Genomic DNA, 15,297 nt, shown 5'->3' with positions numbered 1-15,297 from the left:
TACACATATGTGACCTATATAAGATGGCCCCTGTTCATCATATAGGCGTATATGGATAATGTCTAGAACACCTGAAGGTTTTTTCAGATAACAGTTTCCATTGAAGAGGACTTATTTTTAAATTAGAACATAATTTATTAAACACACATGCAATACTACTTTTACAGCACTTGATTTATTTAATATCACTGTTATATGGGTCGGTATAGACAAAAAAAGAAAACAAAATAGATTTATGGCATTATTGAATATTTTGTAATCAACACCAATCCCTGTCAAAGCCCATAGTTTTTACAATTATTGGTTCTGAAATACTTTATGTGGACAATGCCAGAAAAGTGCAAACTGATATAGAAAAAAAAAAAAAAAAAAAAGTTCAGATTAAAGATTACTCCAAGTGCTTTTTAGTCACAACCACAGCTAGAAAGGGCAACTCTGCCCAAACCTGATATTCCAGTTTTGGGTAGGTACTAGAGGGCTGAACCATTTGCTGGCTTTTTGTATCCCTTAATGACAAAATGGAGAGGTACCTCTAGCATGGCAATAATGTAGGTATCATCTTTTTTTTCAATATGATGATTCTGCTGGAGGACAGGGACAATGTTATTTGTCTTTATATTGGCCAATGTGTGTAGGGAGAAATGAGAGTACTAATGAGAATCTCTTGCCAATGACATTAATAAAAGATCTAAAAAGCCTGGGATTTACCTCGCCAGCAAACATGCAAAACTGAAATTTCAGTTTGATTGGCAACAGCATTTCACCTTCAATTCATCAGTGGCAACTTTGTAAATTGTTGTCCACCATAATATGTTAATAGCATAAAACTATAGACCCTCTTCACCATGAATTCATAATGTTAAATAAAAATTATTTTAAAATGGGCAGCTTTAAAATGTATAATCAATGGTGCCATTTTTATGGAATGGATATTCAATATTTTCTTCCTTGTTTTGTAAACGGATTGCACGGTTTATTACATATCAAGTTAATTTTCGGCTTTTCTTTAAATAAGCATGGCAATTCTCCCAGCACCATGATTAACTGTTCATATAAGAGATACCATTATTAATTCATTAATGTAATCAAACACTTCATTAGTTACTGTGTACACAAAACGTCCATTAGCGTCATATCAACCCTGACTGTAAAGTTCTGGCTTGGATAATTAATAAAGAGGTGCACAGTTAAGGGTGTGAAGTCTTCTTTCACTTTATATTTGGTACTGTTGGGCTGCAGGGTGAACGTTGATTAAGGAGTCCACAGCACAAACAGAGATAATGGCACTGGTAGAAGCTGCTGCTTACTGTCAGTCAGGCATCTTTTTAAGAACAGCAGCAGGAAAAAAGCCCCGTAAAAAAAAGTTGTCAAGCAGCAAATGCATACAGGGGAGCTGTGAACAGGTGTCAAGGGGAGGACGCTCTGCGTGTGTACTGCACTCGATATCTTGTAACGGTCATGCCATGGATCTCTGAGATCTCACATACAGTCTTGCAGGGAACCATTTCTTCATCTTCTTCACCAGTCAACCAGTCTTGCACCAGGTCAGCTGCTCTGGAACTGACATTCTCCTGCAGCCAGCTGTTGTGCCAGGCAGCAAACCTCTCATGGTGCTTCTGGAAGACCATAGGCTGGAACTGCAAGGAAAAAAAAAAGATGGTATTTATGAAAATATTCCCAACCATTAAATATAATAAGACAATAACAATATAACAAAACTGATAGTAAGGTGAAAAATAAAAGCATAAAAGGAAACCCCATGGCTTAAGGTGAAGGACTGTTTTAGACCCCATTCAGACTAGCGCGACTTGTCAGCCTGACAAGTCGCGGTCGGTCGCTCGCCATTGAGTAGTACAGGACCCGTTCTAATAGGAGCGACACAAGTCGCTCCGACTTAGAAAAAGGGTCCTGTACTACTTTGGGGCGACCTGGGAGCGACTTGCATAGACTTCCATTATGTGAAGTCCCTGCAAGTCGCACCGAAGTCGCGGTGCACCGCGACTTCACAGGTCGCCCCTCGAAGTCGGATCGCCTCAGTGTGAACCAGCTCTTAGGGTCATGTAAATGTGGCCATCTGTCTAATCAGCGTTATTTATTTATTTTTGGTTCCTTGCTGAGCCAGGCATTCATCTGTCTGCGCTGAAAATCAAGGGGCTGCTAATACAATGGATTTGTATGTCAAATTGGTCTTTAATGACATCCTCACCTCTTTGGCTCTTGTCAGTGTCCCCCAGCGGTACATGTAATCTTCAGAGTTGATGATGAACATCATCTTGTGGCTGTTGAGCCTGAAGCGGCAATCCATATTGCTTGCACTTTCCACTCCCATTAATCTTTTCCACGAGCTCTTAACTTCATCTTTCATCATTCGCATTGTCCTGCACTGCCATCTGTGAAAATTTCTGATATTTCTGTGGACAGAGAAAGGACAGTCACAAAAATGTCAGATCGTTAATGGCATTTTATGTACATAAAGCATATATATATGTGTGTGTGTGTGTGTGTGTATATAAAATATTAATTCAGGGCAAATCAACAAGCTTTTCTTTCATCCCTTACTCCATCCTCAGGAGTATATGCTTGCTTTTTCATCACTTGCTCACACCCATGTTCAGTACTGAGAGCTAAAAGGAAATACCTGGTACTTGCAGATATGGAGCAGCAGGTGACTCAGCCATTTGACAGTGCTGGGTTAATCAGCGCTGTCATACAAGTTTTCCCATTTCTCAACATAAGCTACGACAATGGCAACTTGTAGCTTACAAAGGACTTTGCTCTACACCTGGCAGCTAAATAGAATGGTGGTGAAATGAAAGGAATTTTGACTTATGCTGCTGGTGAGGGTTAAAGTAAAGTAAACCTGTTATTTGCCCTGCATAGGCAAAGAACAGGTTCAATTTAAGACACGCCTGATACATAACAGTTAAATTGTATGTAAACCCTCCCATTGTAAAACAACCTATTCGGTTTAAAAAGAAATTCATAGTTTCTGACCATAGTCAGTAGCAGGCCTGTAGTCTTTGACCATCTCCTGTTGCATGTCTGTAGTAACATATTTCTGTAGCAATAATATCACTAATTATTATATGCATCTGTTTGGTGATGTTCGGGATCATACTTGAGGTCTGCTGACCACCACTTGATTACTCTTGACTGCATAAGGGCCAGCTACTCCATATGATACCACACACTTTATCTACCAAAATGTATTAGCAATGACACCTGGTACAATTCTGTACTGTGGTACAAACAATAAATACACAATATTGTCAAAAGTATTGGGACACCTGTCTTTAAACATGAATTTTAATGGCATCCCAGTCTTAGTCTGTAGGGATCAATATTGAGTTGGCCCACCTTTTGCAGCTACAACAGCTTCAACTCTTCTGGGAAGGCTGTTTGACCATTCTACCAGAAGCACATTTGTAAAGTCAGGCACGGATGTTCGATGAGAAGGCGTGGCTCGCAGTCTCTGCTCTAATTCGTTCCAAAGGTGTTCTATTGGGTTGAGGTCAGGACTTGTGCAGGCCAGTTAAGTCCTACCCAATAGAACACCTTTGGGATGAATTAGAGCGGAGACTGCGAGCCAGGCCTTCTTGTCCAACATCAGTGCCTGACCTCACAAATGCGCTTCTGGAAGTATGGACAAACATTTCCATAGACACATTCCTAAACCTTGTGGACAGCCTTCCCAGAAGAGTTGAAGCTGTTATAGCTGCAAAGGGTGGGCCAACTCAATATTGAACCCTACGGACTAAGACTGGGATGCCATTAAAATTTGTGTGCGTCTAAAGACAGGTGGCCCAATACTTTTGACAATATAGTGTACAATTTTCTACAACCATTTTACTAGTTGGACTCAATTCTACCAAGCAAAACAACAGTGTGACCCCTTCAATGTGAAAGCACTAATATCTGTAGTAGGGGGAAAAAAAAGTAAACTAAAACAAACCAAGATAGATTGAAAATAAATTGAAAATAAGTTTCACAAGCCCCACAACTGTTTTATGCAAAATATGATGTTTGACTTGCCTGTAAAATCTTTTTAATACAGTACTGGATACAGAAACTTTTGTCTCAACCAATTTCTATATGCAGCTACTTTTGGGTGAGGACACTGGCAAAAAAAGCTGCAGGGACATCCCCAATATAACCCCGTCCACTCCCAACAAGCCTTAGTTTTGTGGCAAGCAAAAGAGAGATCCTAAAGAAAAGAGGTGAGAGGCCTGTATCCTGTATTGTATTTAAGTAAAAAAAAGATTTTACAGGTAAGTCAAATAACCTATTTTTTTAAATTGTACAGTACAAGACACAGGATCTTAAGTTTTAAACATGGGGCATCGAAAGCTGTCCAGCTGAGGGGTAGGCAACACAGCAAACAAACGCTAAAAGACACACGTAACCCTGGATCAAGAAAGAGCTGGACAGATTCAGAGAGCAGGGTAGGGTGGAACCCTATCTTTGAGACTATAGGTCTAAATGAGGACTTGCCCAGCAATAGTGGAAGAAGAGGGAGGGAGTCCCCTAAGGAAACCTACTGGAAAGACAAAGAGAATCTGATTGACAATAGGAAGCTGTAGCTGAAGTAGACTCTAACAGCGCACTACATGTTGAGAGAGTGGAGAGAAAATCCCTTGCGATGTTCCTGAACAGAAATAATGAGGGAAGAACAATGTCCTGGATAAGTTGGAAGGAGGTCTTAGGCTTCAGAACAAGGTAATCCTAAAGCAACACTAAGAAAGTCACTAACAGAATAAAGCCACTAACTCAAAGACCTGCCTCACAGAAATTATAGTAATGAGAAGGGCTATCTTGCGGGTGAGGTTGGATATAGGGAATATACTTGATAACTTTAAAGGGTGGTTCCTAAAGGGTCAAAAGAATCAAGTTAGGATTCCACAGTGACACTGGGGAAGCAATGTATGCGGCACACCCAACCCTCCACCATAGAAAAAGGCCAACGGTCATGAACTTAGTTATGGTAGATTATATTCCTACTACTAAAGGGTCTTCTGACATTGCTGGTTAATAATACCATGAGACATGTGAGACGACATGTGTTGGAGGCAACATGTAGTTTTACGTGTTCTGATATCAGGTGTTGCAGGATGATTGAAACCTGACCACACCTGGCCTGGAATGCAGAGTACCCAACAGGAAATTCCTGAACAAGGAGTCATAAATGGGAATTCTTATCCTCACAGGACATCCTCGCATAAACCTCCTGTTGTGAGGTATGGGTGTAGAGGAGCCTCAGATAAGATCTCCTGGGGAGGTTATACCAACATCAAAGGCCAGCTGTTAATAAAAGATGACCCAGGTCAAAAACAGTGATTCGTGGACAAATGGCGCCCCTAGTGGAAGAATATAACATGCTTCCTGGAAAGATGAGATACTTCCTGTTGATTAGGAAGGGGGCATCTTATGAACTGTCATTGGACAAGAAGACAGTGGGTGTTTATGTGGGTGGTGTCTGAGTGGGCTTTAAAGGCGGATTGCCAGCTAGAATCTTTCTCTTTTCTCCTTCCTGTGTGCTTGAGACCAGCTGAAAGATATCGAATTCCGAGGACGAATATGTAAAGTATTATCTGTAATTGTTTTGCCTTATATGCTCTGTAATATTCCTTTAGTGTTTTAGGTTAGCATTTCTACTTTCTTTATAATAAATTAGACCCTTGTTTATTTAAGCAGTGTGTTTATTTTTATAGCTAGCATTGTTAGTATACCTTCCATTAACCTTATCAGAGCTTTGATAGACTATTATAGGAATAGACAATAGAACACATTTTTATAATAAATAGGGGAGGTAAAAAACCACCACATTTATTTCAACATGTTAAGAATGCTAAGAATCTTTATTATTGTACACCGGATTGTGTACAATTGTTTGGTGTCTTATTTTTTTGTAAATCTCTCTGCTTAAAATCCAATCAACATATCTCTGAAACAAAACAGCCAGGGCCAAGATTTGCTTCTTATTGGTTCCTAAGGTCAAATGTAAATGTTGGTGTGGGCAGACTAGGGGTAAGACAGAATGAGGGAGATTTACTAAAACTGGTGCACACAAACCTAGAAGCTGATTTGTTACTATGCACAGCTGCACCAGTATTAGTAAATTCCCCCCATTTGCACCATATTAATAGGCTTTTTAGGTGTGATGATGGGCTTGACAAAAACTGGACCTCCTAGCTTTCAGGAAGGTAGGGATGACTGAATATAAAAGGCGCCTGTCCCTCAGGACCTGGGCATCATCAGCTATACCCTTAAAGCCAGCAACCAAGTAGCAGGGTGGTAGCGCAGTCTGTGGGTCAAAAGGGTTCGGATGATCTGGAAGGGCCTGCAGAAAATCGGAAATCTAAACATGTCTGAGTACTATTTCCTCCTGGACCAGTTTGGTGCAATGAGGATCACTGGAATGCTCACTATTTCAATCCTGTGGACCAGACAAGAAAGGATCTAGAGAGGGGGAATATGAGAATCAGGTCTTCTTCTTGGTGACCAGTACAACCTCTGGTTCCTCCCTGGTGATTGATGTGCGTCATTACTGCGGCATTGTCCAGTTGGATTCTGGTCAGATAACCTTGCAGGTCCAGTGTTAAAGAGGACAATTGAAGTGCACCGAGTTCCAGGGAATTGATTTGAAATCAAGCTTCCTCCTATAATCACATCACCTTCATCAAGAGGACATCCATGACTCATCCCCAGCTTGACAGGCTGGTATTTTTGTGAGAAAATTCCACATCTTAAGGGGGAAAGGTTTTCACTGGATGGAATTCCATTACGTTAGGGAGAGTCTGGCCTTGCAGGTCAGAGGCAAAACGTTTAAAAGCCCAAGGCTGTTAGAGAATGTTGAGTTGCAACCATCTGGGGTGAAACTGAGCATACAGTAATGGCCTGAAAGCATCTCCCAATACAGGTTATAGGACCAAAGGGCTTGAGGAGGAGAGTGGAGGGACAGGAGTTAGACCAGGGGAAGGAGAATACTAGGCAGGGCTGTATCCAATATCAGGCCCAGGTACTGCCATCAGTAAGTCAGGTCCAGTGAGGACTTCTGGAGGCTGTGGATCTATCTGAAACTCTGCACTATTCGTCAGACTCTGGCTGACAGGGCTTAGGGCAGGTGGGTCCTTTACCAGAAGACTGTTCATTGAGAAATGGGAGAGGGGTATCCAGAATTTGAAACCTTTTTCGAGACTTTTAAATTGGAGTCAGCAGATTGGAATAAGTAAGCTATGATTTAGCATAGATTAATGCCTTACTAGTCACTAGTTTGTTAACAAATCTTGCTAGATTTCAACTATGGTTAAACAAAAACCCAAAATAAAAGCCATAACATCACAGATACCTCTGTAAAAATACAGGCTTCAACAAAAATCCTTCATTCTGGCCATTCTGTTCTCCTTGTACATTGATATACTGCTCCACATAATTGGATAGGTGCTAGACAAAAACAGAGGGAAAATTACAAATTAAATCTACTTAAAGTAGAAAATGAATACAACTTTATTATAACATTGAGGCGATATGGTGCCATGAAAGAACCGAAAATGTATTCTTTTCCTGCAAGTGGCAAATCACATGACCAATTTCAAGGCATTGCTCATGAGTGCTCTGCCAATGCAGGAATTATTTAAGGACAGATATCAGAACACTATTCGTTATAACTTAAGTGCTCTGCTTTAACTGCTTCTCTGCTGGCCACAGTATATATATGTCGCGGTAGGGAAGTGTTTATACCTAGATCAAGGTTGAATCTACAACCATGATCCAGGTATCAATTTTTAGGGCCGGCAATTCTCTTTCAGGTAAAAGTACTTTGAGTGGCTGGGCAGCCACTGGAATACTTTTACAGGTGGCGGAAGGGGGTCCCATCCCCCTCCTGCCATTACTGGGCTCTGCCGAGTGATCGGGAAGCCCAGTAACGATGCGGCCGGCGGCATCCAGTTTCGGCCTTACAGTGAGAGGAACTGAAGCTGTACCTCTCACTGTGTGATGTCAGAACCTGAAAGTGACAACTATTTTGTCACCTCCGATTTCGACTCTTTGTTCTGTGATCTGTATTTGACCAGCTGTATTGGAGCCCAAAGGAGAAATGGGGAGTCTAATAGACCCTTGATCTCTTCATAAAGAGTACCTGTCATTGCTATTGATGTCAAAAGAGATGTTTACATTCCTTTTGACAGAAATAAAAGTATGCAAAATCTTTTTTTTTTTTTTTTAAGTAACCTCGTGCTCACACGCAGTGGCGAACGCACACGCATATGAAAATACTGATTGCACCACACTTGTGAGGTATCACTGCGAATGCAGCGCGAAAACAAAAATTCTAGCACCAGACCTCATGTGTAAATCTAAACTGGTAACCAGCAAAGACTTTTAAAACGTCACCTATGGATAATTTTAAGTACTGTAGTTTGCTGCCACTCCATGAGTGTGCGCAATTTTAAAGCGTGACATATTTGGTATCTATTTACTTGATGTAACATCTTTTATATTTTACAAAAAAAGTGGTATTATATTGTGTTTATGTATTTTTTAAAAAAGAAAATAGTGTTTGTAAAATGACTGCACATATACCTTGTGATATAAATTGCAACACTCTCCATTTTATTCTCAAAGGACTTTGCTTAAAAAAAAATATATAATGTTTGGGGGTTCCAAGTACATTTCTAGCAAAAAAAAGTAGATTTTTACATGTATGTGAGAAGCGTCAGAATTGGCCCGGCATTGATGTGGTAACAAGGATATTTTTTTTTCATATTGTGTCTCCATGGCATCTAGGCTAAATAAAATAAATAATAAATGTGCATTATGCTTATATTATAGATCTGCCTTAAAGTGTTACTCAAGTCAAATTAAAAAAAAAAATTTAAATAACAAACATGTTCTACTCCCCTGCTCTGTGCAGTTGTATTGCACACAGCAGCCCAGATACTCCTCTTCTCTAGTCCCCAGCAGCGATCCTGGCTCCTCCTCCTCCTCTTCGTGTGTCCCAATAGCAAGCCACTTGCTATGGAGGCACACAGTGTCTGCACGCTCCCGAGCTGTGTGGAGCCGCACTCCCTAGACTTACACAGCGGAACCTAGCCCCGCCCCCAATTCCGCCTCCCTGTATTTGATTGACAGCACCAGCAGCCAACGGCTGCTCGAGTGCAGTGTGAGAGATGGGAGAAGTCCTGCACAGTGCTAGATCTATTCTTCCCTTTTCACATGGGGGAGTAGAGAAATAGAAAAGTTTTTACCTTAATGCAAGGAATGCATCAAGGTAAAAACATTTTTTTAGCTTTAGTTTCACTTAACACAAGCCCTAATGCATTGCTCCTACCTGCACCTCAGTGGGGTCTTCTGTCTGGACATCTTCTGTGTCAAGCAGCTCAATTGTCATTATCACTTGGCCCTGCCTTTGCAGGAACATTATCTACAAAAAAACCAACAACAAATCACAATATTTTGGCATTTTTCAAATATTTCTGTTGACAAAACTAGTTCTCTAAATTTTGTAATTTACATTTTCCTTTTTTACTTGACAATCCAATGCACTCTATTTACTGAAGAGTTATCTCAACTCTTTCACTGGTCACAGTGTCATCACAGCGGCCCTACTAATTTACAATCAAAAAAATTAAAGTCCCAAATCTTAAAATGCTGGTCACTCTTCCCTTCGCATCTCAGTGCTTTTCGTTGGAATAGCGGAGTTACAGCAACACCTCTCAGCACATGTCCTTACAAGGACTTGTAATGCAGAGTAGGGGATTGTTTTTTTCTGACCGGCACTATTACCGAGTATGGAGTAATAGGTCAAGCTCTGCCATCTATTGGACAATCCATTAGAAACCTGGTACATAACAGAAAAATGGAAATTCAACCATAAAATAGGGTGGTTAGTGCAATGTCTGACTGTAGCTTGTATCACGCATAGGTTAGCCCATTAACTTGAATGGGCTGCCTTATGTGCGCTTGTCATGGCAAAGAAGCTCAGGGACCACATTCTGGCCCCGAGCCAGGTTTATTTTTACATGCACGCTTTGTCAAGTGGGAAAAAATAAATAAAAATCACACCGCGTTTGGGGTGGCATTAAGGAATAATGGTACCCAAACGGGCAATTCTGCCCGTGATTTTAAGTCGGTAAGGGTGAACAGGGCCTAAACAAACACAAGGTTTTTTCTCCAACTGCCAATATTCCTTCTTCACCTGACATGTGTTTTTACTAGTCAGTGATTGCTGGGCCAATTATTGCTTATACAGCAGTGCAGACCATTGGCAGCTCAACTGTGTTTTAACCCACAGAGATCAAATGGCAAGAAAACTGCTGTCTCCCTGATGTAATTAATTGTGCCCCATACATTCTTTGACAGTCAAAAATGCAATCATTTCCTATTAGGCAAGTTTGGCTTTGGTGTAACATTTAACACCCAGTTACCAGGTTTTTATAGGTTTTAAGAAGCTGGGCCCCCTCACATTTTCGCTAATTTGTAATAAACTTGCAAGGTCACTTGTGCCTTTTATGCACAGATCAAAATGGGGTGCTCAGGGTCAAATTAAAGTATTAAGTTGAATTGCTCAGCACACCAACACTAAGCAAAAACATGTGTTTCCCTAAAATAGATTCAGGCATGCTTACCTAGCAAATGCCCTTTTAAAGTGATGTGATGGTTCCCCCTTATCACTGGTGCACAAAAGTTACTTCAACTGACGCATTTCGAAGGACTTGCTCTGAAGAAGAAAGCCAGTCCTTCGAAACACGTCATCCAGGACCCCCCATTCCCAGGTTCGGTGATTCAAGCAACTAATGAGAGATAGCCACAAATGTGGCCTGACAAGCGTGTTTTAAACTTATGTTTGTGAGTAGACATCTTTATGAGTTTTTTCATATCTTTTAATAAATCTGTTGGATAATACACTAGGCCAGTGCACCCTTTTTTCTATTTCTATTCTCACAGCAAGATAAGGAGACCATTTGCAGAGGCACTGCCACTTGGCTCTGTCCTGGGTTCATTTAAATAACAAGGCTCACAAATACAGACAATCTATCATATATTTGACTATCCTGAGTTTTTGAGTAGTGTGTAAAACAAATCACGAATTTAAGAACTACATTTTCCAGATTACCTTAAAACAATTCTCATCTGCCATGCAATGCTCTGCTTTCCATTGATAACTCGTTTCTTTTGCCGTTCGGACACACTGGGTGATTAGACTACCTCCTGCTGCTCCTTTCTTTTTCTCACTCAGGTACAGTTCCACCACCTTCAAGCAGATCTCGTCACTTACCAAATGATGGAGCTGATAATTGACACAAAGAAGATTACAAAGAGGTCACAACAAGAAAGGAAAATAATAGGAAGTTGTCAAGTGTGCAAATGAAAATTAATGGGAATGTAAAACACCACCACATAAAAACAAGTTCAATTTATTATAGTATGAAATTTTATTTTCTAATCATTTTAATTCGTTTTTGAAACAGTCAAACAATCAAAAACACCAAGCATGGCATATATGGCTATGCACCGTATTTTTCCAAGCAGGAATGACACAAGGTTTCCAACATGTTTGCACAACATATACTAAGGGTTATCACCATATTAACTCATGTACCTGAGATAAGGTGAAATGGCAAAGTGGGCAAAAGGTAACAATAAAAGGAACCCTAGTATACAAAAGGCTTGTGAGGACCTCTACAGTGCTGGTGAAAACTAGGAGAGAAGCCAATTTCTCATTATCCATGATAACTTCAAGTGTATGAGTGGAAATGGGATAGCTCCATGACCTAGCAATTGCTATCCTGGCAGCCAAAAATATGAAATATGAAAGATCAGTTTGTTGGTGTGTTTCGGCACCTCTTCCAATAGTTGGCCTAGTAGGGCTTGCCATGGAGACTTTTAAGATTAGTCTAGGTAAGAGACTATATAAAATTATAGACCCTAATAAAAAGTCTCCTGACCCGCGGGCAAGTCCTAGTATGGTATTTTCAATGTAGCCCAAATCATTTAGTAAAATATTAACAGTGGCTATAAATACTGAAGAATGGAATATGTTATAGCAACTATTAATAAACAAGCAATCCATGAGTACTAGTAAAACGCTTACACTCTATTTAGATTGTTAAAAAAAAAAAACTTTAAATTTACTAAGCATGTAAACATGTTGATACCCAGATAATCTACCCCAACAATTGTTTAAAACACAAGCCTCCTTTCCCCAGCACAGTAAAGCCACCTGAAAAGTATTTTCCTTGAAGCAGCATCAACCAAGACAGCCCGATAGGGAAGAGATATGAACCTGTTACTGGAAAGGGGGTTTGGAGAGTACTGGGTAAAAAAATATTTTCCCACAGGACATGGAACAGTCAGAGATTAGGGCCAGATCTCTGGACAGAATCCTAGCAGGCAACACACCAGCAGAAGAAAGAGGTACGGATAAGTATATATATTTTTTTAAGGGTTACAGCCATTACATTCTGGACCCTACGCTACCTTAGACATCCAACTTGAATGGCTACCCTTTTAGAGAAGGTTAAGGCCAGGAATAAGGAATAAACAATTTTTTCAGAGAATGTTGATCTGGTCTGAGGGGGAGGCAACTGGCAGACTGTTGGCTCAGATAGTGCGGTCCCAATCTAATTCCACTCATGTTTCGGCTTTGAAGAATGGGGAGGGAGAGGATCAACGCCCAGATGAGCTCTATTGTGTCAATTTTTCAGTTTTACTATCAGAACCTATATATACCAACAGAGCTGACCACTTACCTAAACTCTATTAATTTTCCGGCTCTGCCATCAGCGGACCGGGAAATTCTTAATGCTCCACTTAACCTACCCAAATTGGAAATTGCGGTAGCTAGTTTCCCTAACTCCACAGCTCCAAGAGTAGATGGACTCCCTATAGAGATTTACAAAAAATATAGTGAAATGTTGCTCCCAGCTCTTCTTAATACATTTAATGAGGCATTTTTCGTGGGTCGGCTCCCAGACTCTATGGGTGAGGCTGCTATAGTAGTTATACCTAAGAAAGAGAAAGATGCTTTTTACCCTGAATCCTATAGACCTATTTTCCTATTACCCACAGATGTTAAAGAACTCACCAAAGTACTTGCTGATAGATTAAATAAGGTCATCACACATATTATCCACCCTGACCAGGCTGGATTTTTGCCTAATATGTCAACAGCGGTTAACATCAGTCGTGCCTATTTAAATATGCAGGTTCCGGTTTGGACCACCCAAATCATGCTTTTTTGGCGTTGGACGCCATTAAGTCTTTTGACAGTGTTGAGTGGCCATATTTGTGGGCTGTTCTTGAAAAATGTTGTCTTGGGTTTTATCTTTTGCCAATAGGTTCGCCTGTTGTATACTGCTCCTAGGGCTTTAGTTAGGGTTAATGGCCTTCAGTCTCCCTCTTTCAAACTCTGTCGAGGCACTAGGCAGGGGTGTCCAATGTCTCCCCTACTTGTTGCTATAGAGCCTCTGGCCTGCTTCTTGCGGACATCTGTGGAGGTTACTAGTCTGGTTGAAGGTGACATAGAAGAAAATATAGCGCTATATGCAGATGATGTGCTTTTGTTCCTAACTAATATCCACTCATCTCTTCCAGCAGTAATGAAATATGTTGATGAATTTGGCAGGTTTTCAGGGCTTGATTTAAATTGGGAGAAATCTATGATTCTGCCATTAGACCCCTTGCCCGATTCTTTACCATCCACACTGTCCCACCTTAAGATAGTGTCCTCCATAAAGTACTTTGGTATAATTATGTCTGCTTCTCCCCAGGCGTTTAGCTCAGAAAAATATACCTCCAATTCTTTCTAGATTCCAATCCAAAGCAAAACTTGGAATAAGTTAGCCCTATCTGTAGTAGGTCATATTAACCTACTCAAGATGATATGGTTGCATCATCTGTATTTCCTATACAATTCCCCTGTCTGGATACCCCTATGGATCTTTACCAAGATATTTAGGCACCTAATCTGGGGAAGGAATGCCCCTCGTAAAAAATTGGAGATATTACAACACCCCAAGGATGCTGGGGGATTAGCAGTACCTAATCCGAGGATGTATTTTTTAGCAGCCCAATTAAAGTATTTAGTGGGATGGAATTCCGAGTCACCACCATGTGCCACTTATCGTCTTTTCTCTAAAGTGTTCGGGTGTCTGCAACCATTGTATGTACTGGCGGGGGCAATGAGGGGTGTCTCACTTATTGCTATGCCCACTCTGGTACTAATATGTAAAATATGGGACGCAGCTTCGAAAATGATAGGGATTTCTTGCCCTACTAGATATACTCCCATTTAGGGAAATTATAGGCTCCCCAAGCTCTCTATTCTTCAGGGCTTTCAGAGATGGGAGAGAGCTGGGGTAACCACCTTAGGTCAACTATATCAGAATGGCTTTTAAAACCTAAGAGCAGCTGAGAACAGAGTATTCCCTACAGTCAAGATGGTTCTATCAGTTCTTTTAGTTGGATCACACACTACGTTACCAATTTTCCTCAGTTGAATTGTCCTTTTCTTCCGCCCCTGCTTTAGAATAGTACAAGCGAGGCCAACTAAGGGACTTACTTCTGTAACATATACAATGCTATTAGATACGTTTTTATTGAGGTTTCCTATCCGTTCCAAGGCGTGGTGGGAACAGGATATCGGCCCCATCTCTGAGGAGGTTTGGGAAGAGATCCTTCGCTCCCTGCCCCTCGCCTCTCTCTCTCTCTCCATCACACAGATTGACCCAGATCTTTATTTTCCACAGGCTATATAGAACCCCCAAATTTTTGCATTCCATCTTGAGATCTGATCCAGCCTGTGCCAGATGTGGTAATCCAGGTATTCTTATACATCTTCTAATGTGGTGTCCCAAACTCCTGAGATATTGGGAGGTGGTTGGCACACTTAATGGGCTTTTCAATGTAAATATTTCTGTTGAACCACTTACATGCCTATTGGGCTACCTTGATTCTTCTTTTTATACTATCACTACCCCTATGCTGAATACTATTTTGCGTGCTCTTTTTGTGGCCCGCAAACAAATTGCCCTTGAGTGGACCTCCCCACATCCTTCCACTTTATTTGACTGAATTTTTTACCTTAATAGGCTTATTTCTTTTGAAAAACACACACATAATTTAAAAATGAGGAAGTTTAATGCTATCTGGTCACAATGGATCGAGTCTCTGTCCCCGTTACTGGAGTAGGCCAATTTGAATTATAAATAATGTGTGTGTGTGTTTATTTATAATATGCATGCACGCACGCACGCACACACCTCAAAAAAATGAAAGGATCACTTTTTAATCAGAGTATAG

General features: G+C 40.7%; 1 protein-coding gene across 1 annotated transcript in view; it reads right to left on the bottom strand.

Moving 5' to 3' along the window:
• Positions 1–689: 689 nt before the first annotated feature.
• The window catches only part of SIN3B (SIN3 transcription regulator family member B), a 131,561-nt gene continuing 116,953 nt past the window's right edge, over positions 690–15,297 (bottom strand). The window contains exons 16-20 of the mRNA XM_082260991.1: positions 11,111–11,284; positions 9,326–9,418; positions 7,346–7,440; positions 2,207–2,411; positions 690–1,637 (exon numbers count right to left, since the gene is read on the bottom strand). Coding sequence (XP_082117117.1) covers positions 1,407–1,637; positions 2,207–2,411; positions 7,346–7,440; positions 9,326–9,418; positions 11,111–11,284 — 798 coding nt within the window. The 3' untranslated portion in view covers positions 690–1,406. The remainder of the gene's footprint in view (positions 1,638–2,206; positions 2,412–7,345; positions 7,441–9,325; positions 9,419–11,110; positions 11,285–15,297) is intronic.

This window comes from Pelophylax lessonae, assembly GCF_965119305.1.
Source record: "Pelophylax lessonae genome assembly, chromosome: 1".
Taxonomy (NCBI): Eukaryota; Metazoa; Chordata; class Amphibia; order Anura; family Ranidae; genus Pelophylax; species Pelophylax lessonae.
The sequence above is the reverse complement of the archived record's forward strand: the minus strand, read 5'-3'. Positions and strand labels throughout refer to the sequence as shown.